The sequence below is a fragment of the Corvus cornix genome, chromosome 10 (assembly GCF_000738735.6).
Source record: "Corvus cornix cornix isolate S_Up_H32 chromosome 10, ASM73873v5, whole genome shotgun sequence".
Lineage (NCBI taxonomy): Eukaryota > Metazoa > Chordata > Aves > Passeriformes > Corvidae > Corvus > Corvus cornix.
In genome coordinates, this window is record NC_046340.1 from 465317 (window position 1) to 492510 (window position 27194).

The window sequence follows — 27194 nt, forward strand, 5'->3', positions numbered from 1 at the left end:
GTGTCACAGACATGAATTCCTTTAATTTCTTTCCTTTTATAATATCTAGAGCCTTACTATGGTGAATTACGTATCTTGATGATTTTTCTGAAGTGGATTATTAGGCACAAAGCAAAATGAAAGCAGTAAAATATTTGTCATTAAAGTTGGTAACATCACATTGCTGCTGCAAGGGTATTTCTTTTTTTTGTTCTGGGACTAGTGTTCAGTAGCTATATTTAGTAGTTTATTAAGTAAGTGTAACAGGAAAATGAGTTAAGAAGAAAGGACTCAATATATACAGATTTTTTTTCTCTGTAATTCAGTTGCAAAGCCTTTTAGTACTACATTTCCTGTGAAATTTCACAATTAAGTATTTTATCAAGGGACCAAGATAGCAACATAACTACAGTGAAGTAATAACTTTGGAGTTATGAGATTAAATTTGTACCAGTTAAAAAGAATTATGATCCTGAGGGATATTGATAGCTTTGACCACATGCCATCTTTGATGGAAGTTACTGTAGTTTTTGAATTTCCCCACCAAGTCAAGAGTTTGTTGATTTGTGTTTTCTCCATTGACTGCCTCAAAGCAAAATTAAACCAAAAAGTTGCCATTGTGATATTGTGGCACATTTTAATCTTGCAGATGTGGATAGCAATTAACACAGGATGACAGAAATCTGACGTTAAGTCTTAACTAGTTATTTCAATGCTTTTGACACTGGTTCTTTTCTACTGTTACTGTAGTGAAGCTGACTGACTTACAACTTTTTTCCCTTCCTAGACAACTAATTGGAAAACATACAGTTTCTGTCTTATGGAAACGGTGTTCATGATATCGTATTTGCCACATAGGACTGTTTCTTTTAGGTCTAGGTGTGGAGCTGGGCACAATTTGAATTTTCCTATCTTGGATGTTATCTTTACTACTCTCTAGTCTGGAAGGTGTGACTTGTTCTGTAGATAAGCCTAATTGATCTTCCTTCTAAGTGTTCTACCTAATTCTAAAATAAATTACGTAATCTTTGTTATAACCTTTTATATTTTCATGTTGTTCAGTGGTGTTCTTTAAATTCTTCACAATTCATGATAGTCGTATGGTGGAATCTTTACCCTTCTGATAAGCATCTTTTCTGTTTTAAACATTAATTCCTTGGCCTCTTATAGTTAATTTAGTATTGTTTTAGTGAAGAAAAATTGTAACAAGAATTGAGTGAATTCAGTGTGAGACCTTTTCCTAGGTTTCCACCTCACACATCCATTAAAATAAAGAAAAAAGTAACTTTTTCAGAAGCACATCATCATCTTACATGCAACTTTAGAAATAGGAATTGCAGCAAACAAACGTTACCCTGCAAAAGAAAGACTTGCTATCTGCTAGCTTCCTTCTGATAGCTAATTGAAACTCTTGTCTTGGTTACACAGCAGAAATAAAATCCTACGTTAACCTATTCTTTGATTTCAAACAAAACAACAGCAGTGGTTATTTGTATATTAATTCTCAAATGTTAATTTGTTCTAGTGGTCAGATTTGGTTCTTGTAATACTTACAGGAAAGGATGACTCATCCAAGCAGACATCTGAGAATGTTTATTTCCAAATACTGTCCTTTAGGAAGCCTCTGCAGTAAGATTGAACAGCTTGGAAGGAAAGAACAGTTTGAAATCTGTGTGTGCAGAAACTTAGCTGCTCTCCTGATACATTCTAGAATGCTATAGGATCTGAAGAAAGTCCAGCTTGCCTATTCTTGAATTTTTAAGAATGCCACTTTCTAGAGCACAGAGAATTTTTGGTTTATTCTTTTTCTATAGTAGAAAGTCACTTGCTTGTGAATTGATCTACAACTTTTATGAAGATAAATTTTCTGGGTGGGACTCTTATAATTCAAGATGGGAAATGCACTGTCAGAACAGCCCAGAGAAAATACGTTGTTTCGTTTGAAGTCAGCACTCAGACATGTATTGCTAACTTAATTTCTATTTACATCAGTCCTTCTTAGGATAAAGCAATATTCTCAAGCTCCTGAAAGGTCCTGTTGGCAGTATCTCTGTGTTCAGCATTATGTCTCACAGGTATTTGGATGTTCATTCATCCGGTAAATTGTTCAGTATGATAATTCCTAAATCCTGAGCCAGCAATCTGTGGCTTTGGATTGCTGTGGCATTACTTGTCCAGTTGATGATCAAGGAAACTTTGGAGATGTTCCATCTTTTCTTCTGAAGTGCTGAGTGAGAATGAAAATTTTTCACTACCACCCATCTCTGAGCTGCAAATATTTCTAAAGATATGGTTAGGAAATTTACTTTTACATTCAAAATAAGTTAATATATTAAGATGTAGGCAGAGTCTTTGAATATCGAGTGTGTAAATAATACTTAATTTAAAAACCATCTTATTCCTTCCTTCTATCTACTTTTCATGGCACAGAGACTGTCCATATCAGAAATGGATCTTAGTTTGGGATGAGTGGATCTACAGTTCACTTTTATATTCTTTCTATGATAAAATTATTAGACAAGATTTTGTCAAAAGTATTGTGTTTAGAATTGCCTTTCATATAGTGTGCCCAGACAGGCATATGAATTCTAGAACAAAGCAGAAGTTGTCTGTAAAAAATAGTCTGTACATTTCTTCAAGTATTTTTCTGAAAAATAAAGTGTATACTTGTTTTCCTGGTGTTGAGAACCTATGAAGAATATTCAGTATATTAATTTTACTTGCCTGTTGTTCTTTGATATCTTTTAAAGATTTGTCTCCAGAATCACTTTTACATGTACACTGTAATTAAATCCAGTAGAAAACTCTGTCGAGTGTTTGTTATGGAGAGAGAGCATTAACTTTAAAACAGAATGTGCAAAACATTAAATTTTCATACCAGACCTCTACATTGAGCAATAGATGTGTTAGCAGTTCTTCCCGAACAATTGAAATGTTTGTGCCCAGTAGATCCATCTGGACAACAATCTGCCTGACAGTAGCCTTCCATATGTGATAAAAAGAGGGTTTATTCAGTTGCTTAGACTATTCATCACACAGCTTGAGCCTGAAGACTCCTTGGCTTAATTACTTACATTGTGCCACAGATGCATCCGGAGTGAGGCCGCAGTGGCTGTTCAAAGTGCCATGAAGATGGCAAAGCCTTCCACTGGGATTTAAAAAAAGAAAAAAGAAAGATGACAGTGTTGGGGGGAAAGAGGGTGACTCTGCTTGTGTTGCAATTAAGTTGATAGATAAAGACTGGTGCAAACTCAAAAAATATTGTAGCCTTTTCTTTATGGGCGGTGGATTCTTAGGAGGATCTGGCATCCTCAGTAATATGACCAGAGTTGTCAGGAATACCATAATAAAGGTCATGCAAGGTAAGTTCCAAACAGCTTATTTATATTAGTTCATATGGGAGCATTCATCATGAATTGACAAATTTGTTTGGGACTGCATTGTCCAAGTGATGAAGCCTCAGGTCAAGCAAAAATTGCATGTGAAAGCAAACTGGGGCACTACTACCGACTCCAGGCTTTTTAAATATAGTCCTTTATATATGAGTACAGAGCTTTAAAAAGGGTAAATGAATAAGAAAAAAGTTCTGAATGCCTCCATCAAAGGGATCCTCTGTCCTATGACTAGGTGAAGTGTCTGGAGGTAAGGAAATATGAATGACCTTGGGATAGGGACACCATAACTGTGTGATACTCACCCTATGCACGAGGCCAGCATTGCTTTGTAGCCGGTAGGCCCAGCCTCTTTGTGCACTTTGGGGAGACCATGGATTCTCTTAGTGACAGAAACTCTTCACATGCTCCTTAAATTCGAAGCTCAGGACGTAGGCAGGGTTAGACAGGGGTGTGATGTGTGGACTGCTGATAGGAGCTAATATTGGATTAGGAAGTGCACGTGGTTTTTATGTGGAGATGAGAGTGTAGCCCATAATTTGCATCCTTTCTTCCTCGGCAGGTTCTTTTAGAGATGGTGTATGTTTAAGTGCTATTTCAATTGTATACTTGCTGCTTGTAACTATTTTTAAATAAGTGCATCTTTGCACGTATCCTGGATTGCTCATCCTTTCAACAGAGCAAGAAAATAAGATAGCTGTGTATTTGCAAAAAGGTTATGAGCTGAAGAAAGTAGGTTTGTTGATGGGATTTACCTGAAATAAGACATCATTCAATGCTTAGATTATTTTTAACTTATAAATACCTAAATAGGATTGAAAGACCATATTTCTATCTAATTATTAACATTTCTTCAGGCATGAACCTGAGAATTTGAAGTTTCTTTTTGGGAAGGCTTGGACCTTCATTTCAGATTTCTGTCTTACATTTCTTAAAGTCCTTGCTTTTTAAATTATTGCATCAAAATTCTAGTCATAAAATACATGAGTGTTCTGTACTCTCCAACTGCCTTAGTACTCTTCCACTGAATGGTGTTTGATCATGTGCTGTATGCTGTACTGTTGTGGGAGAAGGTTATACTAATTTTTCTTCTTGCTCGTCTTTTAATGATCCACGTAATTAAATTAGGCTTTCTAAATTTGGAAGTGACTTAATACTAATAGGTGTGTAAATTACATCAAATTTTTAGTTTTATATTTGGAAGGCAAATCCAAAAAATACAATTTCCTAGTAGATAAAGAGTTGTTCTGTTCATGGTGTAGGTTTAAGATGTGCTATTTGAAATCCGAGGTTTTTGTGGAACTTGCTAACAATATTTTATGCTCATAAACCAGTTTGAAGCCCCAAACACAATTTCATTTATCTTTATATTCTAAGCTTTATAGAGTCTACAAAAGTGTCCATCTGTTCAGTCGAGATTGCTTCAAATAGTGAGTGGTCAGAGACTTAGCTGATAAAGGTCAAAGAAGCCTCTTGACCCCGTGATTCTTGCCAAAGCAATTGGAGCGTAGGGACTGATATACAGTTAGATACAGCTTGCTAACGTGAGCTCCACTTTAATTGGTAATGATAGCAAGAATACACAGTAAAGTCATTGCTGAAAGAAAACAAAAAGTATCCAATATAGTAATTTATTACCAGTCAGTGGGTTTCACACACTGGGTTGTTTTACCCCTGCAGTGGTCAGAGAAAGCAAAAAGGTACTCTAACACTTAACTGAAAATGGATGCCCTGCTGCTATCAGAGATGCATGGTGGTCAAACGATTGCCTGTGCCATTAGCTTGGTAATGTTTTCTCTATTGTAAACTCAGCTCCCCATGTTCTTCCTGTGCATCAGCTGCAGATTGAAGGCTTTCTCGTTTGTCTTCTATTTGTGCTGCCAATCATCAAGCTGCTGTTCACCAAGCACATTTCAAGGAGGCAATTTTTTTTACTCCTATCGACTACCATCTCTAGCAACTGAGGGCTCAGAGGATTTAGAAATAAATGTGATGCTTTAATTTACACTGTGCCAGCTATTTTGCGCATTGTTTATGTATTTGTTTTCTGTGACAATTCTATGAGACAATTATAGGTTTCCTATTTTACCAAAACTATGCATGAGATCCATGTTTTGGGGACACATTTGCAGGTACTTATGCTACTATTTTCATTAGAAAGGTTGAAGAGAAAATGTCTTTGCGAGTAAAGATAATTTTTAACCGAGTCAATAGTTAAAAATACACCAAAAATGCAAACCCAAACCCAACAAAAGCTAACGCAGATATTCCTTCCCACCATCAAGGATAAAACGTTATGTAGAATAAAATAGAGCTATTGTTGGCAGTATAAGTTACTGTATAAAACCCTTAGGTTTGGTAGCCATGCTTCAGTTAACAGTTCTTCAATCTCCACAAAGTATAACAGGAGGGTAAGAGTAGCTAAATAGCTTTTACAAGCAGTTGGGTGATGTAGTTTATTTTTGTGAGCCCAGAGCCAGACCAGTGATGAGGTGTGATTCTGAGATGTTATGACTTCTGAACTTCTGTTGACAATCCAGTGACTGGCCTGATCAAGACACAGAAAACTCTTAACTATCAATAAATTTTGTTTGACAAATTCTACTACCCTCCCCTTTCATTTCTGTAACAGGTTCTCCACTTTTTAGTTTTATAAAAAAAAATAGTTTATTGTCAATGTTAATGATTGCTACAGAGTTAATGAAGTGATTCACATGTGTAAATAGTCTTTAAAGTTTCTATTTTCTTTGTAGTGTAACAAAAAGTTAGACTACAGTAAAGACAAATGACAAAAAAAATTCTAATTTCATTGAAATAAGCACATTGATATTGCATTATCAAACATCATTGTGGTATTTCAGAAATTATATCAAACTTCCTAGAGACTATAACATGTGGTGGTTTTAACAATTCTATATTGGGTTTTGTTTAAAAAATCTTGTTGGAAAATACACAGTAGAAGTGGATATTCTTCACTGAGCAAACAGTAGGATGGTGGTATTTTACTGGTTAAGTTTGCTTTACTTTATTAATAGTATGTATATTTAATAATGAAACAATTACTCTTTAAAACTCCTTCAGATAAGACTTATTCTTTTATAATGTACCTCAGTAGGCTGTTGTATTGTATCTATATTAAAAAGCAATGGCCTAATTGCTGTCAAAATAGAAAAGTACATACCTTCAAAAAACCAAAGCAAATCAGAAATAGAAAATCCCTGACCTCAAGAAAAATAAAAGAGCAGTGTACCCTCTATGAATGAAAGAACCTTCCAGTCTCTTTGGCAATATTTCAGTTAAGCTCTACACATTCTCCTCCCCAGTCTCCCCCTGACTAATCTACCTAAAAATTCCCATTAAAGTAAGTTCTTCAATTTCTGTCTAATATTTTATTGAGCCTTTGCAGGTGGCAAGCAATGGATAAAGGAGGAGATTGAGCTTGTTCAGTGTTAATGGATCAAAATATGTTCTTTCAAAAGGGAAAGCTCAAAGGAACAGAATTAAATCCCATGAATATTGCATAATTTAAAAAACTTATTTAGAATCAACATATGAGCTATCATCAACAGGATAGCTCACACATGCTTCGTACAACGTGATTCATTCTGCAGGCACTGGGAACTTTGGGACCAATTTTCTGTCACTTTTATCCTGTTATGTTAGGGGTAAATTGAGAGTGCAGTGGATAAAGAAGGCCAAAAGTCTGGAAGAAAAGTCACATTTAATACTTCAGTACCCTTTTGACATAGGAGTTGCTACTACTTGCGCTGTGAGAACTGAGCAACTTCTATTCAGTGGTATCAAAGTGGCATCTGAGTATATTTTGAGTCTTGTTTGCCTTCTAGAATTTCTACTTTGTGATTTTACCACTTTATTTCCTTTATGTAAAACGAATGTCAAGACCATTCTTGTCAAATCTGTTTTTAGTACAAAACCCACAATAGAATACTTCTGGTAAAGAAAGCAGGTATGTGGAGAAAGTACATACATATGAGGAGTTGGAACAGTATGGGAATCCCTGCCAGCTAATGGAAGTGTGTATTTTAAGTGGAATACCATTCCCAGAACAGGTTGGATCCCAGTGGAAAAGGCCTTTAGAGATGAGGAGGCAGCTAGGTAAAATAACACTTGAATTGTACTTCCCATGAAATTTTTATGTGATATGTCTGTCTTAAATCTGTTAAAGATAATGGCATGTATTGATGCAGTTGGGGGCCACAGAAAGCCCAGCCCCCTGCTGCCCCCTTCCCATACTCATTGGGAAATTTTTCCTTGGGTACTAAGGTAAGAATGAGTAAAGGGGGAAAAGGTGTAGAAGAACGGGGTTGTAACTTTTGGAGCAGTGATGAATTGCATGCCAGAAAACTGGAACAGGCTTCCTAGAGAGGTGTACAATGCCCCAAGCCTGTGAGTGTATAAGGGGCATTTGGACAATGTCTAGTTGGACTAAATGATCCTTGTAGGTCCCTTCCATCTGGAATAGTCTGTTCTAACTCTTGTCTGATCCTGGCTCAAACATCTTCAGTGGCAAACTGGAGAGGTGTTAGGGGATACCAGCCATGCATGGAAAACAGCTTTTCATTTCAAAGTCTCCCTGTGCTTTCCTGGATGTAGAAAGCTTGTTCTGCTGTGGGGCAGTGATGCACAAGAGGTTCACAAGTCTCAGGATATAATTTTAGTCTGTTGTCAGACTTTTTGTTTCTTTAAAGCTAGCAGTAGGTTGTCTGTTACTGTGCAGATACTGTAACAAAGAAATATCTATGGACAGATTCTTGATGGATGTTTCAGAGATGTTTATTTCCCCAGCTGCATGGCCGGGGCTCTGCCGAGGAGCTGCGGCAATCACGGACCCGAGGGTCCTTCCCGCGCAGGGAACACGCAGGAACACGCAAGGGAACACGGAACAACCGGTGGGGAACGAAGCTGCCCGGGGCAGGGAAACGCCGTGCATCCCCTCAGAGCCCCTCTCCCAGGGCTGCATGGCAGGGGCAACGGCCCCTGACAGTTGTCCACGTCAAAAATAAAATTTAGAACTAGAAATGGTTAAACTAGAAAAGAAAAGCTGAAATGTATGATGTAAATACCTGTTAATCTGCTTTTCAGTAGTCAACAAATGCTGTTTCCAGCTCTCTAGTTTGTAGTTAGTTCTATGTGTTTCCTTCCATTCCCTGTAATCTTCTGTTACTGGGAATAACTTGCACATATTTCCTAAATAGCATTTTATGTCTAAAGCTTTGGATGCCCACCTGCTTTCATTGAAATGAAATGCCTGTGGCAGAGAGCTAAGATAACTTGGCAGACACTTTTAGGATCAATGTCAATAAACTTTCATATTTTCAATAAACCATAAATGTTTATCGTGGCTTCACATGTAGTGGCATCACCAGATGTCTCAATAGATTGACATTGTCACTGTGTTTTCCTTTGTTTGGATGGTGATTTCACTAAAGGTTTCTAAATGGGAATCAACCAAATGTAAGTGTATAGAAAGAGAAAATGATAGGCCAAATAATAATAGCTTCAATTAATGTTAAAGCTAGCCTGTGAATTCCAGTGTTTGCATTCCATAGGGTTCTCCCTATCTATTAGGAAACAGCATAATTAAAGATTAAAATAATCCTAGTGTTTAACTACAATGTATTATTTTTTGAAAAATGAAAAAGGAAAGGTATAAGAAGAAAACATGAACAAGCAGTTACAATCTCTTACTTATGACTCCCTATGGAGATCTTTAAATGAGATTATGTATTTAGAGTACATCCTCATCTGGTGGGAGCATCATTCCCTAAATAACAAAAAGCCAAATTGCATTACTGCCCAAAGCTAAATAGTCAAATGACAGAGTTTATACAGTTGATTTTTTTCCTTTGTGTTATATTAACAGTTTAAAAATAGCTAATTCTATAAAAATCATAATTTGTAATGTAAAAGGAGTTAGGTAAGGAGTGGTCATGAGAAAAATGAGGTAAACAACATTGCATTCCAGCAAGATCTTGTTGCTGCCCTGTTTATTAACACTTGATGGTTCATTTTGAGATTTAAATATTTTCAACAGAAAGTTCTTTGCATTAGTGGAGTGTTTCAAATTATCATAAGAAAATTAAAACTAACAATGATCTAGAAAATTCTGTATTGCTAGTGATATGGAAGCTGGTATAATTGTTTGCAAAAGTATTACTAAGATGAAAAGTTGCTTCTTGACATGTCTTTCTGCTTGTAAAGGTGAAATAGAGTGAGCATGGTGCTGAGAGCATAAGCTTGTGCAGGACAATAAAAACATACAAGTCATAAATGCTTAAAGAAAAGGGCAGAAGTGTCAACGAGGAGTTTATATTCCCTCACTTCTGGTGTTACCCTGAAGGTAAAAGATACTTCTTTAGCAGATGCAGCAGGATTATGATATAAGATGTTGTGTCACTGTGTGAACTCATCTGCTGATTTTCAAAAGTGCCCAGAGACATCCCTTCTACTGGAGTTTGTCACAGAATAGTGTCTACCCTATGCCAAGGACACTGGTAAAAGAAAAGATGTAGAATTTTCTTCTTAATGACAATTTACTGTTTAAATAATGAAACTGCATGGCTAAAATGGAGTAAATTTTTTTTGTGAACATGATTTTGGAGATTTCCCAATGTTCAGCTGACAGTTCATCATCATCAAGTTACTTCTACAGTTTAACATGTGAGTCTAAAGTTGTGAGCAGCTGTAGCTCTTCTCAAATCTTCTGGTTTCAAAAGCTGTGTTCTTTGGGCATTTATTAACCGTAATCAGCCATGTGTTTTTATATCAGCACAATTATCATGTCAGGATGTAGCACTGAAATGATGCTTTACAAATTACCATTACTGTGAAATTTGGGGAAAGTTGGGGAAGATGTATGGAGAATTCTAGAAACGTGCAGGTAGGAAACAGGATGGCACATGATAAAGTCAGATGTTCACAAACATTGTAGTAGCTCTGTAGCCTTTCCCTCTCAATTATTTTCAGCTAAGATAATTAATTGTATATGTGGTATTTATTTTGTATATGTATATTTATTACATATGTATATTTATTTACCTAGGTTCCTTATTGTTCTTGGTATGTGCCTAATCTCAGAATGAAGACACTTTTAGATAGCTTTGCATGTTTTGAAATGGCAAAAGGCATAGTCTTTATCCCATACAAATCCCATCTATCTATCTATCTATCTATCTCCCATATATCAAATTGCAATAAGGCATGCACACACTCAGGGTTTGCCAAAATTTTGCAATATTGTAGGATTTGCTTCTCTAGCTTTATTTTGAAAAAAACAAAGGTTTTATTCTTTAAAATTTTCCCAAATTCCTTTTAGGTTGAAATGAGACTCAGCAGAGGAAATACCAGCCTAGAGTTTTTGCAAAGATGCATACAATCTACAGTATGGCTGTGTAATTGAAGATGTTAAGGAGCCTGTTTTATAGTATTTACACACGGATGTTTCTGTGTATCTTAAGCTATTTAGAAGGAAATCTTTTTTACATAAGCAAAACTGAATAAATATAATTAAATTGAACTTAACAGAGTTAATACATTTTGTCTATTCTATAGGCAATTCTTTGTTGATGTCTTTAAAGTTGCAGCATACTGTTAGATTTTTTTTGTTTGGACATTTAATATTTTTCTTTCAGTTAAGTGATACCAGCTGCATCCAACAGCCCTTTACTATTTTACCAGCTAAGACAAAATGGAACAATGCAAACTTTCATATTCTCTTATTTGACCTGGAAAAACTTGAAGAACTTCTGTCATCTCAACTCAATGGATTAAAATCATCGAAATCATTCCATAACCAATACACTCTAGAAAGAGCTAAAAGTACTACTGAGAAAAGGTCACTGACATTAAAAAAAAATAAAACTGCTGCCTTCGTACCTCAAGCAGATGGGCAGGCAGAGACTGTTTGTTCAGACCAAGTTCATAGGGATAATAATGCAGCCAGGCCTGCGGAAGAAAGTGGTGGCATGAAAAGACGGAAAAAAATGAAGAGTTCAAGAAAGATCAGAATGCAGCCATCAGGAGACATTGATGTGAGCGTCACCCCTGATACAGCTAAACTGCTTTTGTCATGTCTCCTACCATGGGGTGTAGATAAAGAAATAGACAATCTCTGTGTGAGACACTTGGATATCCTGAGGCTTCAGTGTCCTGTTTCTTTTGGACTTGTGTCAGATGAAAGCCACCTATCGCTAATGTTGCCAGGATGGAAGTGTACTGATTGTGGTGTGCTAGGACAACATGAAGTTTTCAACTTGTTTTCAAAAAGAGTCCTTGATTTATCAAAAAAATACCTTGCTGCAACTGAAGGACAATCTGCAAAGAAGGATGGACCTGAGAATAATGATTATGGAATAATGGATTTGGAAACAGTGTTTTCCTTATTTAGCAGAATAGCTTTAATCAACAGGATAATTAACACACCTTCAGCAGTTACAGATGAAATTGAAAGGTAAGAACTTCTTCATTATGAGTCTTCTCTTCCTTTATAATGGTTAAAAAATGAAAAATAGAACAAACTTTTCTTTAATGTGTACTTTTTCAATTGAGCTTATATTTTTTCTCTAGAGCTTTGTGACAGATGTTCTTTGAAGAAAAGGAGATCAGGATAAAATTATCTTTACATTTCTGTTCAGCAGATGAAAACTGATGCAAGAATTTTTTTCATTAGAACTTGAATTATCCAGCTTCACACCCAGTTTTTCCAGAGATCACTCTTTTTCTTGCAGTTCAAACTAAGTAGAATAATGAGGTCTCTTTAGGCACATTGTGAGATGTGCGTTAAGGACATCTGTGCTGTTTAAACTTCCACTCCCTATAAGCAATATACTTCCTTTGCCATGGAACCCTTGGCTTCACAGATAAATAAAACATAAGAGACAAGAATAGTCTGTCCTAGTTGTACTGTCTGGAGTACAATGCCCCCAGTAATGATGGCAGCTACTGGGAGTGAATGCCTCATTGGCCCTTGTGTTGTGAGAATCATCCCAAATAGCATTTATGTTACTCAAAACAAATTTATTGACTAAATGCTTTTTCAGCATTAAAAGGAAAATAACATGCTCAACAGTATTTGACCAAGCCAAATAGAGCATGCTAATCAGGCAATGGATATTGTCCATGGATTTTTTTGTTGTTTGGCAAACGTAGGTTGGTCTGTATTTAGTTTTTTAGGGACAATTAACTTCAGTGTTGGTGATGCTGTGGCCCCAAGGCAAGAAGGGGGAACAGAAAATATTGATCTTGCTGCAAATATCTGCATCTCCCACAAAGCTCTAGGCACTCAGCATCTCTCAAGACATGTGCACCATCCCACAGGCCAAATGCACGTCTCAGTTACTTTTGCTGTTAATCGTGTTGCCTATTGGTCCATATTCAACACAAGCTCTTTCATGAAAGCTTGTTTCAGGATTCCGGCTTGAACATGAATTCCTTTCCATGCAAAAAAGTACTTTATGTTTGCATTGTGTATTCCAGCACTCTTTTTGAAAGACTTTGTGTAATTGAAATTAATCAGGGTACCAGAATCAAACATTTTTCCCAGACATGCACATCCTGGCTTTGGAACATACATCCTGTAAAATTGTAAATATTAAAGTTGCTGCAAGGAAAAAAATGTCTTTTTTTTTTTTTTTTTCCCCCCCAAAACAATGCTATATCATTTTAAGTTTTCTCTAGGATACATAAAGGCATAAACCCTATATAACACCTTTAGCAAATGTTATTTTGGTGAGTTTTCCTTCTAAAAGTACAGTAGCAGCCAAACCTCTTTGGACAGTTGCTTTAGCCAAAACTACAGTATGCTCAAGGGAAAAGAAAGCTACATATTGAATTCTAATCCACCACAGTATTTGCAGAAGTAGTTAGTAGCACAGCTCTCACAGCTTGCAAGGGTTCTGGTGTTTGTCTATGTTGATTTTTTGCAACTTGATGCAGCCTGTGAAAATAAAGGAACCTGCAGCAAAATATGTCAGATCATAAAAGTGGGACAGAAACAGGAAGAATCTGGGAAGAAAAGATCTTCAAAGAATTTTTCTGCTGCTTTTTGACATTTGTGTGTCTAACTTAAAGCTCTCAAGCTGCAAGCTTTCAGAGTTGTTTGGTATTGTAAAGTCTTTTGAAATATTATGACTCACTGTTTATTGTAGTGAATTTGAAAGGCAAATATGTTATTTTTAAATGACACATAAATGTAGCTTTTGCCAGGTCACTATAGCAATATATTTAAAAGAAATAGTTTAAAATTGTGCAGGGGTTTGGAATGGTTTTTTTACTTTCTTTCTCTGCCATCTATATTGTTTGTTTTCAAGGGTTGGGTTGCTGAGTTAGTGACTCAGAGCAAATATATGTACACACTAGTCTCCTAAATTGTAGCCATCTACTGAAATTCCAAGTATTGTAATGATACTCTGAATTATTTAGCACTGTGGGGGAAAAAAAAAGGAAACCTATAAAAAAGACTTTTAGTTTCCCTTGAACTTTTGTCCTATGTGTTAGGAAAAAAACCCAGGCAAGTTCTTTTGTGAAAATGATAGCTTAATTCAGTTCCTTACATATGAATTTATTTCTTTATTGAAAAATAAAACTTCACCTTTGGCTCAAAGCCTGTTAGGCTTAAATTCCTGCATCTGGATGGTATTTTTCAGTATTTGTGTATATGTGAATGTATCAGTGCCAAGTTGTAGGCAAAAGAACGCAAGCATCTTCCTCTGAGGAGAAACTAAATTGTGGTTGATAGTAACTGATAGCAGAGTACCTACTGTAAAAAAACCCCAACCCTACCTTAATACATAAGATTTTTTGTATCTGTGTTCAGGTTTTGCAATAGTTTCATATTCTTTTAGTCCACAGAAATCAGAATCTGTACATGACAAAGGGCGAAATGTAGAAACAGTAACACTTTCATGCCCCAGTTTTTATGGAGACTTACCAAGCAGTAAGTATGTGAAGTGGCAGTATTTACTTTTAAGTGTTATGCTTTTGCATGCTTTTTGTTGCTAAAATATAGAATTTAATTTCAATAATGATAAAAAAATAGTGCTCTTTGTGCAGTCCAGTCTGCAAACATAAACTGAATTCCTATGTTTTCTTCTGTAAATATCACAAAAAACATGTAAACAAATTGTTAACTGGAATCAATAATATTTTTCCTGTCATGACAAGACATTTAGCTGAGTTTCTAAAGACACTTTCTAGCAATCTGAAAAACAAAAATGTAATAAGACAAACACTGCCCTCTCCCCCCTCCTTCATCTCCCTCATCACCATTACGTGCCCACCCAATAATATATACGGCCCTCCAAGCAAACTGTTGCCTTAGTAATGCAAGAGCCATCCTGACTGTTCAATAATGCCTTTAGACTTTTGGCTTAGGGCAGAATAAAGTGATCTGTTCCCGTTAATGTCCCACAGGCCATTGTTCGTCAGTCTTGGCTTTGCAAGCCAGCCTTGGTTTGTTTACAGTACGTAACTAATCAAAGAATGTTTAAATAAAAGCCTAAACAGAATATGGACACTTGTCAGTACACATTACCTGAAAAATACAGTGTTCTTCTTACAGAATAAGCCATGTGTAGACTGAAAACACAACTTCTTTTACATCAAATCCCTGTGCTGTGTAGGTAAACCTTAATATCCCCATCAAAACCAGTTACCTTTCCTTCTCCAAGTCCAATACGCACCGTAACTGTAGAACTTGCAATGACAGCAGAAATGTCCATTGGAAAAAAGAGATGGAACATAAGATCAAGTGACAATAGAAAATAAGTAGGGGAAAGGCATGGAGATGGTGTAGAGGTGACTAAAATGTTCATTAACATAAAAATAGATTTTCTGAGCGACCTAAAAATTCTAGGGTAACATAACTCATATGCCATCCTAGTTCATACAGTTGTTCAGATTTGCAAATTAAAATCTCCTCTGAGATTTGCAGATCTCAGAGGTTCTAGGAACAACCTGTTCTTTAGCATCAAGGACTTGCTGGACACCAGAACAGGGAATGCATAGTTAAGTAGTCCAAACCAGAAAATATTCTTAATATCTTTAGAAAATCGTGATGAAAGAATACTCTATGGGATATCAGTTCTGTTAAAAAAAAAAAAAAAGAAAAACCAACAAAATAACCCCCCCAAAAAAAGCAGGAGAAAAAAAGAAAGCAAAAACAAAGCAAAACAAACAAAAGAACCCCCAAAACCAGCCAAAAAACCCCAACACTAATTTAATTTCAGATGTGAATAAATGTTAAAGCAATAGGTTGTCTGAACACTTTGTGCTGATTGCATCAGATGAGAGCATGTTCAAAGAAATAACATTTTTTCAGATCTTTTCACGTATGTTGCTGAAATGAAAATTTTAAAATGTTAAAATATTTTTCTGTTTCTGTGCTTCTCTGTCTATTTCAGTTCATAAGCTATATATGTATTTTCAGGTAAGAGTAGATGTCATTCCCCAGGCTTTGGGAGCATTTCATTGCTAAAGCTCATTTGCTGTTGGAACGAGCAATCTGTAAAGGTAGGAAATAGCCTGTGTCAGATGTAGCAATGTAACCCTTAAGTATCTTTTGCTGTAATTTAGTATTTGGAATCAGTAATGTGACCTAATAGTTATAATTTGTGGGGAAACCATTGCCTAAGTCCTGCCATTCAGGTCTGTGGAAAGCAGATTAGTATTACAGTATGAAGTATGCTACTCATGAAACTGTTTTGCTTTTAAGTACATGTTTAGATGTGACAAAGTAACTCTCCTGCTAGTCTTTCACCTCTTGCTCATAGCATTTATTTAAGAAATGAGTTATCTCTTCTCTAACAACTACATGTAACTTATATCAAAAATGCCATTTTACGCTCCAGGAAAACAAAAGGCCAAAATAGGGGCAGTGTCTATGCTAATGCATTATTATAGAAGAAAAAGAAAATGTCAAGTCCTTAATTATTACACTACTCTTTAAGATTGATTTGCAAATCATGTAATTATGGGTTCTTCAGGTCAGATGATGCCCATCCCTATTGTTAGTGCAGAATCTGAAGTCTTGAGAGATAAATAACTGTTTGAGAGTTGACAAGCAGCAGTGAAACAATCTGAGCAGTAAAATCTAGAGACCATGTTTCATTTTGGAAATATGCATTTAAATAAAGTTATGTAGTTGTTTGAGTGAGTTAATATTCAGGGATACAAAACTTAAAATGTTATACTCTGACCACAATGGATTTTATTCCAGAAAGGGGAAATACCTGTTACAAATCTAGTTTATGGTAATGCATTTGAAATTGAATGCAACTCTGTGCTACTTCAAATGCAAATACTTTCCAGAGCTGAGTTTTGCAAGGGTGGTGCAGTAATAATTCCCTGTTCTGTTAGACAAAAATGGTTTCTGCAAATATTCCCATTCAATTGATTCCAGCATTTCATCTTGAGCTTATCAGTTTATTATATCCCTATTGTCTGCAGGTCTTCCATATTGTTTCTGAATTATTCTTCTCTCCCCTTTCTCTTACAGTAAGAGGTTTTTTTTCTTTTTTTTGAAACCTCAATAGCTACAATTGTCACGTGGAATGCATATCATCTCTTGCTGACGTGGTCAGCCACTGAAACTCTTTAGAGAGTAGTTCATATATTCATAAAAATTGTGCTCGTAGCATAACTGGTTATGTGAGATTAAGGTATTTATATTTTGGAGTGTATTTAGCACCTGATCAGTGTATACAGCGATACTGGTCTCATCTAGCACAGGAGGTTAGTGTGCTGGAAGGTATAGAATAAGCTGCCTCACACTTTTTCACTTAAAAAAGACTTTAAAACACTGAAATTGTCAGGTACTGCAAATATGCTCTCAATGCTTCTCAAATTTTAACATTATTCAGGTACAGCATTGTAGCTGCAATAAGCTTTGTTAACCCACTTAGTAGTGCAGATTTTGGATTGATGACCACCAAAGTGCTATAAAACTTGTAAGATTCAAAAAAACAAGATGTTGGCAATAGGTACGATATTTAGTGACCAGTGGTTTATACAAAATTACAGTTTTTGTTGACAATAACATGGTTTTGTTAAAACTTTGTTTATGCAATCACAGTTTAATGGCCAGTTTATCAATCCTGAGCAGACTGACCAAGCACTCAAGTACATTTACCAAAAACATCACTTGTTACGCTGTTTTAAAAACTTCTAGTATTGTGATCTTCAGTGAAGGATGCTGGCTCGAAGGCATGACCCAAAGGAGTTACCAATTACTGATTGATTCCTCATCTCCTTACAGCACTGTAACAGATTCTGTGCAAACAAAGAAACTGAAAAAACCTGCTGCAAATGTTTTATCAGGGATCTGCTGACTTGTTGAAGGCTGTAGGGAGGTCTTTTTCTGAATGAAATTTTTAAAATGTGTGTATTTAAAAAATATTTTTAAATTTTGTTTTCCCAGATGACTTGAAAGGAAAGGTCATCTTCATCTGTTTTGCTGTTCTTTCTGATAAAATATAGCTGCTTCTTGCCATACTCCCATCCCACCCAGAAATTACTTGTGTGTTCGTCTTTTCAGATAGATATATGAAGAAAAAGAAACAGTTCCATAGAAGTATCTAGACAACTGTCCTGACAATTACTGTGCTGAATTAGAGGAAAGCACACTGGATAATTCAAGCTGATGTTTTGATCTGTATTTTTTGCTCTGTGATGTGACTGTGTTATGGAGGCACCTGGGGGGCAGTTTCTGCAGGTCTCAGACCTGTAGAGGTTATGGCCTGAGCAATAACCAGGAGTGATATCTATTGACTCCTCTCCTTAAACCCACTCATTAGAAAGAGAATAGTAATCCTTGGAAGTAACTGATGAAGTGTAGAAAAGAAAGCCAGGATAACTTAGTGTAGATGTAACAGTTCAACTTACCTCAACTTTTGTTCGCTTGTCTTTTTGAATTATTCTGTATTATTGCTGCTTCAGAGTCAAGCAATTACCTTTCACTTTTAATATCAGTATTTAGAGGTTGACATATGCTATTTATACTTTCCCAGTCAAAGAAGCCGCATAATTTCTGTCACATTTAACAATCCCAACTAAAAAACACAATGTATTTTCAACAGCAATTACAATTATAGGGAAAAAAATGAAAGCATATGTAGTAAATAAGGTAGCCAATTGATATGCAGAAGGGCAGTAAAGATAAGTGGAAATGATCAAAGAAAATGAAAGGTGCTCATGTAGATTTGTTATGTGTTAGAAACAGGAAAAACTGCTGGGGAGTGTTAAACTTGGTGATAATGATAGATATAAATTTTGGGGTTAAGATTCAGCGAGAAGATAAAACTAAATGTGAAACCTCACCAAACACTGTGGAAATGCAGATTCAAGAAAGACACAGAAATAACATGCAGAGACATCTACAGGTGCTTCTACAGTAATATTACATTGTGCCATTTGTTGCACAATGGCACAATTTTTTGCTTTAAGATGTTAGAGGAAATTATTACAAATGCTGCCTGACTGGCATACACGGGAGTGATACAGGTAAAGAGCATCTGATCCAGATTAGTGACAGGTTCTTAGAAGATTTCTTTTGTGTACCTGTGTAAGAATTGTTTTGTCAAAAATTTCCCCAGGACAATGAAAACATGTCCATGTTTCCTTCTCTTTCTTAATTATTTTATTGTAGTTATATTGGAAGAGTCTGCAGCAAAGTCAGGATCTGTAATCCCCAAAGCTCAGGGTTGTATAGATGTGAGGAATTGGAAACTGCCCTTGGTTTCCCCTGTAAAATAAAGTTCTGTTATAACAAGATGAAGGTTTGTGCTATGTTGAATAACATAGGGCCTGGGTTCACTTGCAGTGAACTTTTACATTGTGGACCTGACTATAGTATATTTGTCTATGATAAAGGATTTTGTCACAAAGGACACCCACAGCCTTTGTTCCATGTAAAGATTTGAATTTACAAGGGCAGTTAGAGATTTTGAGGACAGGTACTTGATTAGTGAGTTCAAACAATCACTCTTCCATGCAGTTTGAGGGATCCTGCATATCAGCTTCAATTCATAAGAAACTTTTACGTGCTTTATAAGTGCCTTACATCTTTAAATGTTCTTTGTTCTCCTGGGACTTCTTTGCTAAAGAGAAGGAAAGTATTAACTCTATCATACAGCCTCCACACTGCATTTTCCTAATGCCCACATGTGGTGCTACTGCAAGTGCCATTTACAGGCTGCTCAGGACTCCAGCAGATGTTCTTTTGCACAAGATGAGATTGAGGTGATATTTCTCTTTGTGTTAAAAAAAAAATGGGGTGTTATGTTTGAGCTAGAGGATAAGAGCATCACCACTAATAAAACATACTTGAATTTTATCAGAGAGATTAGATGGCAGGAATTCTAAAAAATTCAAAACACAAGGTCATTATTCAGTCTATCAAGCAATTTTTCACACATCAGGAAAAAAAAATGAAGATACTTCATATTAGCTGTTATCACCTTATGCTTTACTAATATATATTGTTAGTAATTGTTTATCCTTGAAATCAAGGAGGCAGTAGGTGACTGATTGTAGATTTGGCATTAAAGAAAATGAATGTTTATTGGGAAGCAGTCCTGACTGACAACTTACAGCATTTTATTGCTATCTAGTTAACCTTTTGTTCTCAGTGTATGTAGAGACACATGGTTATCACTGTCTGAAAGATTTATTAATGTGTCGACTTTCTAATGACATTCACCAGGACAGTCTCAAGATTTTGTGCTAGTTGGTTAAAATTGTCAAATACTTAGATAAATAATTGAGATACTGATATCATCCAGTAATAATTTGCATTTATGACAGATTATTGAGGCAATGCAAGCAGTGCTGCTGGCAGAAGTTCAAAGGACTGTTAATCCCTTGAGAAAGACGACAATTTGCAGAGAGCCATTGGCCATAGTAGAGAATGGAAATGGTAAGTTTTGGACACTGCCAAAGGCTGAGGAGAGGGATTTGCAATACATTAAAAATCATAGAGTGGTTTGGATTGGAAAGGATCTTAAAAATCACCTCATTCCAATCTCCTTCCACTTGACCAGGGTGCTTAAGGCTTTGTCCAGCCTGGCGTTGAACACTCCCAGGGATGGGCCATCCGCAACTTCAGGCAACCTGTTCCAGTGCCTCACCACCTTTACAATAAAGAATTTCTTTCTTATATTTAAGCTAAATCTATCCTCTTTCACTTTAAATACATTGCCCCTTGTCCTATCACTACATGACCTTGTAAAACATCCCTCTCAGAAAATTTTCTTTGCCTTGTAGGTGGAAAATTTATTGGTATATTATTTTAACAGAACTTCTTCTAGTAATCGGAATTTGCTAAAGAGAAGGAAAGTATTAACTCTATCATACAGCCTCCACACTGCATTTTCCTAATGCCCACGTGTGGTGCTGCTGCAAGTGCCATTTACAGGCTGGTCAGGACTCAAGGAATATTTCACAATATCTTATTTCTTTGTGAAACAGGCCGAATGGCCTATTTCTAACCTTATCAGGCTATGAGTTTTCTCTTATCATTCTCAAGGAGTTAAAGGACTTTCACACTCTCTTGTCACCTCTGAATACTAAAGAAGAAAAGGTAAAGTTTCTTTGGTTGTATAATAGTTGTGGTATTTGCAAATAAAAGAAGCACTGTGTTTGAAATAGAATCAATAAATCATATTGGAAAGAAGTTTTACAAATTTATCTTTCCAGTGACATCAGACCTTACACAGCACTAAAAATTAATTGCTTAAATTTTATAACTTCATAATGTAATACAGAATATTTTATTTTTCTTTTAGAAATAACCTCCCTGCAAGGAGATATCAAATGCATTTTACAATTAGATCATTTCATTTTACAAGAAGCCTACTCTTTGCAACTTTACAATGGTGCTAATGTTTATGGTAAAAAAGATTGAACCTGAATTTATGTTATGAAGTTATACTCCTTTTTTTTTTTTTTTTAGCCCATTAGCTGAGTCTTAAAATTAAGTGACCTAAATTTTAGATCCAATCTTATTAGTGAGCCTTCACTTGGGAAACTAATTTATTATCTCATTGAGTGTGTGTGTCTGTCATGAAAATTTGTTACCAATATCCTTGTTCCAGCATACTAAAAATGATCACTGATACTTGCCTCAGGCCACACTACAAAGTGGTGTCTCTATAATTTTGGAATACAAAACACTTTCAATAATTGTCATATATGGGTTTATACTTCACTTACATTGAAGGTTGTTTTGAATCATTTTGTTTATGTGGTTTGGCACAAGATGCATTGTTACTAAAACAGCCCCAGCTGTAAAGTTCATGTATAGATTTAATTTCCAATTTCCTGAATTTTCAGGGTGTATTTCAAGGTAGTGTTTTGACAGAGATTTACAGCTAGAATGAAACTAACTGGAAGTTGCAAATGCAGGTATCTCCAAACTCCAGATGTGTTTAGGTCTTTGGGTTTATTTTAAAGCCTTCTATACTAGATTAAAAACCATTTATGTTATGTATGAAGTGCTGGGATGATTCTATGATTCTAGTAGTGAATTGATGTTTAATTCTAATGAAGTCTCAAAAAAGTTATGAATGCAGGGAAGTTACTTCCACTCTGTGAAAGAGGGATTTGTCTGTTTGTATGTCTAATAACAGATGATTTTTACTGTCATTTTGTTCTTAACCTGATTATTTGATGGTTATTCAAAAAACAACTAGAAAATTGCTTTGCTAGAAGGAGAACAATATGTATAAGCATTTGTACTGGCTATGATTTTCTTTCATACTTCATGATCTGAACTACATAAATCATGCTGTAAACAAAAGTGGAATTTTTTTTACATAATGAGAATTTAGTGTAGTCTGAAAGAGGCAGAAAACATAGAGAATGATTAGAAAAGGGTTTTGCATGGTGAGTATTTAATATTATATTAGATTTCTTTTTGTTCTCATTTCCATTCATGTTTGTTGAATTATTTATCACAGTATGTAAATAGCTGGTATGGTTTTGTAGTATGTATTGCAAAACTTGATGAGTTCGTAGAGAATTGAAAAAATCTCTTTGTGATTTTTAATATGTGAAAGAGTATAACTATTTGTGGCTTGTAATGATATGCAGAATATTAAAAACCCATGCAGGAGTAGGTCCACAACCAGTGTAATTGTTAAGACAAGTAATTGTGTCTGTGTTTAGTAATTCCTCGGATAGGTATGTCATCCTGTATTTTATTAAATACTCTGTAGTTATAGGTTGTGCAGTATTTGGCATCTTGTGCAATATCAAGGTAAAGGTTAAATATTGTTTCAAGTTATAAGTCATAATTCAAGACTGGGTTTGTACCCTCTGATCCAAAGTAAAAGTATCTGAATTTTGGCTCCCATCATGATTGCATTGTATTTCATTTTTCTTTAATTGGAATTGATAGATTAGATCTGGAGATGTTTAATCTTACTTAACAAATTTTCATTGAAGTCAACAGAATTTTTTCTTAAAAAGTCAAACTTTCAGGATTTGGCATTCCATTTGATTCTTTAAAGTTTATAGTATATTATATAATTGGTTTGGGGTTTTTTTTGTCAGAAAGCTCCTTACTCCTTTAGAGCTCCTGCATCCTTACTTTATGGTTAGGGGTGATCAGATGTAGGCAACAGCTTCGCTTGATGAATAATTTAGAATGCTGTATTTTTCTGTGGTTCCATACAGACAGAATTGCTTATTTGAATAAAAAGACCTCAAACAAACAGAAAAAAAACCACAACAAAACCAAAAGAAAAAACCCAAGTCACCCAACCCATATTTTTCCAGAAACTAAGATAAAGACTTAAAAGAAACCCCAACAAACTATGTATGCAAAGCAAGCCAGAGAAAGGGTTAACTCTGTTCTGTCCTAGTACATTCTTCCATTGTTGCTAAAAGGAAATATAAATGCAAACTGCTGCAATTTCTTTGTTAATGTCAGAGATAATAATTTTGGACCTGTTCCAAACATATTGATAGCAATCTTACTATTGATTTCTGCAGCATTTTCTTCAGTTCTTTAGAGAAGCTTAGGTTTTCCCTAACTTTTCTGACATTCGTCATAATTCTGAAAAAGGATATTGGACTTTATCCCTTCTTGCCTGTTTCTGCACAGCAATAATCTCAGGTTAATAGTACCATTTAACAGGTTGTCAGTGTGGTCTTGTTTTCCACTCTCATGTGACCCAGAGGCAGTGATTCTCAGGTCTTGAAAGTTTATTTATCTACTTTTATATCCAGTTAGCATAAAACTAAGAGGAATTTTGCTGGCATTCATTTTTCATTTGTAGTGTTTGATCTTATGGCACACATACCTAGCCCATACCCAGTCATGTGCAGAGCTCCTTTGATCAGAGGAAGTGGGGGGGTAATACCACTGTTGTCATAGCCCACTGATGGGACACAAAAATACTGGATATTCCCTCCTGTAGTAGATTTGAACCTGTATCTTTCTCAGTGGTGACTCATTGCTTATCCTCAAGGCACTCAGCAGTGAGCCATCTACAGAAATTCTTTCCTTTTCCATGGAAATCTCAAAATATTTGCAAGGATAAGAGCTAGGAATGAGATTGTCTCACCCCCAGGTGCATTTTGTGTGTGATCAGGACTGTGATCTCCCAATAGCTACTGCACTGAAGCAGTTTCCCATGTCCCATCCTTTGATGCCTATTTCTTCTAATGCATGGGGAGCCAAAAAATTCTTATCTGAAACAGCATTCCAGTTCTTCTGGAATTGTGTGCCTCCGTTTTTTGTAAAATGGCAAGAACTGGATTTATTTACCTTTTAAGAAAATTGTGGGGATAAATGTGTTTAAGAACTTAATACTCAGATAATAAATTGAGGAAACGGTGCATGTGATATCCCAGAAATGCGAAAAACTGGAAAAGTGAAAGGACAGCCAAGTACAGGCTTTATTCCTAAATACAGAACAATACCTTAACTGCCTCCTATATTTGTGAAAAAATTAAATGTGAAAAATTGCAACACTAAGACTGGTTTGCAATAAATTCTGGCTTGCACTAAAAAATTCCTAGTTTAAGCAACTGCTAATGATTCAAGCTTTTAAGTATATTTGAAAGCTATTAGCTATAACCTCATCTTTTGTATGTGGTTTTGGAGCCCTTTAAACTATTCAATTAAATAAATTGGTTCTTGCAGGAAAAAAGCTTCTGCTGATAAATACCAGAGTGAAATTAATGGTGGCAATTGAATTCCATGGGTTAGTGTAAAGAATTGTCAAAGACTTATCTAGAATATAACAATATGTTTTGTTAAAATGAGGAATCCGTTCAGTAATGGTAAATCAGTGAAAGGCGGGCTGTAACAGCTCCTGTTCACTAGAGAGGAATAGTGACCTGCAGCACGGGGCTTTAAACCCTTCTATTGTCAGGGTTTCAGAAATCTGTCCAGTTGCAGACAACTTTTTTATGTCAGCTCTTAGGAAATAATTCTGTGTCTGTCTTTCTATATAGCAAATGAAACTCCTTGCCTGCCTGCTAAGTCTGAAGGTTTTGTCCAAGGAAGTGCAGCTCTTTAAAGAGAAGGTTTGTTTTGTCTCAGATATTTTCTTTCACGTTGTCATCTTGTTACAACCTACTGCCTTTTTGTATTAGTCCAGAGATACATTCTGGCTCTGTATTTAAACAAACAAAAACCCAAGAGACAATCCTGACTTGGAGCGTTAGCCCATTCGGATCACTGATACCAGCAGAGGTCACACAAGATGAAAACTTTTGTTGCTGGTGGGGAAATAAACTTTTTGGGATGTAAATGCATTGGCACTCTTTTTTACTACAAACACATTAATATAATTTATATTGTTTGTGTTCTGGTGAAATACTAAATGCCCAGAAATTCCAGCAGAATCTGAGGATCAGTTTCTGGTCTAACACTTTACATTCTGATAAACATGCATCTGTCCTCGTATCCTTACATCACCCTTACTATGTTTCAAGTTTGGATTTGGGCTGGTGATGTATGTAATATATTCAATCTTTGAACTGCTTACCCTGCTGGGGCTGGGTTCCATATCCAGCATGAATCCAGTAATCAAACACAATCTGGAAAAAGGTGTCCAGGCAAAATATGTTGGAGTCCTAGAAATGCACGTAACCAGAAAATGAAAGCTATCAGTGCAGCTCTAGGGAAATTCCTCTTCTCTTGTGAATTGACTGCTTGTATGATCAGGGATTGTTGGCAAGGGGCGAGGGGGTAACGGGGCATGCAACAATAAACTCAGGGGAGGATTTCTAATAAACAAAAGGCTAAAGAGAAGAGGAGAATGCAACACAAAGGAACCAGGGTTGAAAAGAAAAAATAGGAATATGGAGAAGAAAAAGATTATAATAGATGCACGGCAGTGTGAACATGTCTAAAACTATGCCAGGTTTCCAGTGGAAATCATGTCCGGGAAACTGGTTGCTGGTTTTAAAAAATGGAAGAATATAATTTGATCCCATTTCTGGTATGACAGAGGTTATTGAGATTAACTGGAATGAGGAAATGAGCAAATTTTCACACTGTGCATTATTTTGGATCAAAAGAACTTGAGAAAAGAGACTATTAAATGCACAAGCAGTTATCAATCCATGTACCCTAACAGCATGGGTTTCAAAGAGCATAAGAGAAAATGTTCCTTTTTTACCACATTCAAATCACTTCAAAAATGAAAAGACAATTCAGTTGTCCATATGAAAATCAAAGCCAATAAACATCTTTCATTATGACAGATGTCCAGAAGGAAAGCAAGTGAGGTGTTTGTGTTAGGTTTTTATAATCTCTTTGCTAAACTCACAAATTTTTCTTTTTTTTTTTAATATGCTGATATTTGAAGAAACCCAAGGTGCTTTCTCCTATGTTTCAAGATTTTATTGCTTTGGAGGAACTAAATTGCTTAGGAAAAAGTGCAACAGGACACCTACTAATCATGACATTACATTTGCATGAACCCACAGTAAATTCTTTTCAAGAGCATTTCTGTTATCTGGTTAGGTCAAACTAGAGTCCTGTTCAAAAAAGTTGAAATCTCAATAAGGTCACCATTGTCATGAGATAAGCACAGGTTTGGGTCAATATGACTGAGAATGCTGACATGAAGAAATCTTTACACTTCAGGAATTCTTTTCATTGCTGGGTCCTCCAAAATGGATAAACTAAAATGTCCTTCTGAGCCTCACAGTGCCTGTGATTAAAACTTGTAGTATTTCAAATGAAATTCATCAAAACTGTCCCTCTTCCTAAGTAGTCCCCCTAAAGTATTCCCAAGCTTTAGTGTTAGAGCAACATCTGAACCAAACACTATAATCATATCTTCTTGCAGTTTGTACTTTCCAGCTGTTTCGACTTCTGGTTCCAGATGTCTTCCTATCCGGCATCTCTCACATTTTTCCAGTGTAACCCTCTTCCAGAGTTACATGTTCCATCATCCATCTGGATTTCTTCCAGCCCATTTTATTCCTTTACATTCCCATCTTTGACTTCCTCTATTTACCAAGAAATAAGAATGTTAAATATTATCTCCAAAATGAAATTTCTTTTCTCTTTCCAGTCTGTTCTTCTTATTAGTGCAAAAATTTCATCCAGTAAAACCAAGTTTTTTGTATGGAACTGATATTTTGTGCTCTTGGGCAAGTTCATATATGTAACAATTCATTAAACTATTAGACATAAGGTCATTTTAAAAAATTCTGTGTCAGGCCATTTTTGTGTGTATGCATTAGGAATAAGCAGTGTAAGAATTGTATAATAAACATTTCATCACTATTAATGAGAATTAGATTAATCCGTAATCTCATTTTAGACTGAGAAACAGCAAACCA

At 35.7% G+C, this 27194-nt stretch overlaps 1 protein-coding gene across 5 annotated transcripts in view; it reads left to right on the forward strand.

The window, feature by feature from the left end:
- WDR72 (WD repeat domain 72) overlaps nucleotides 1–27194 on the forward strand; it is a 107070-nt gene that overhangs the window by 45649 nt on the left and 34227 nt on the right. For 2 of the 5 annotated variants that reach the window (XM_039557968.1, XM_039557966.1), the window contains exons 15-18: nucleotides 11024–11841; nucleotides 14234–14325; nucleotides 15817–15899; nucleotides 20190–20301. In XM_039557968.1, coding sequence (XP_039413902.1) covers nucleotides 11024–11841; nucleotides 14234–14325; nucleotides 15817–15899; nucleotides 20190–20301 — 1105 coding nt within the window. Of the gene's footprint in view, nucleotides 1–11023; nucleotides 11842–14233; nucleotides 14326–15816; nucleotides 15900–20189; nucleotides 20302–24848; nucleotides 24928–27194 lie in introns of those variants that run through there. The other 3 variants (XM_039557967.1, XM_039557970.1, XM_039557971.1) reach the window with 3 other exon arrangements.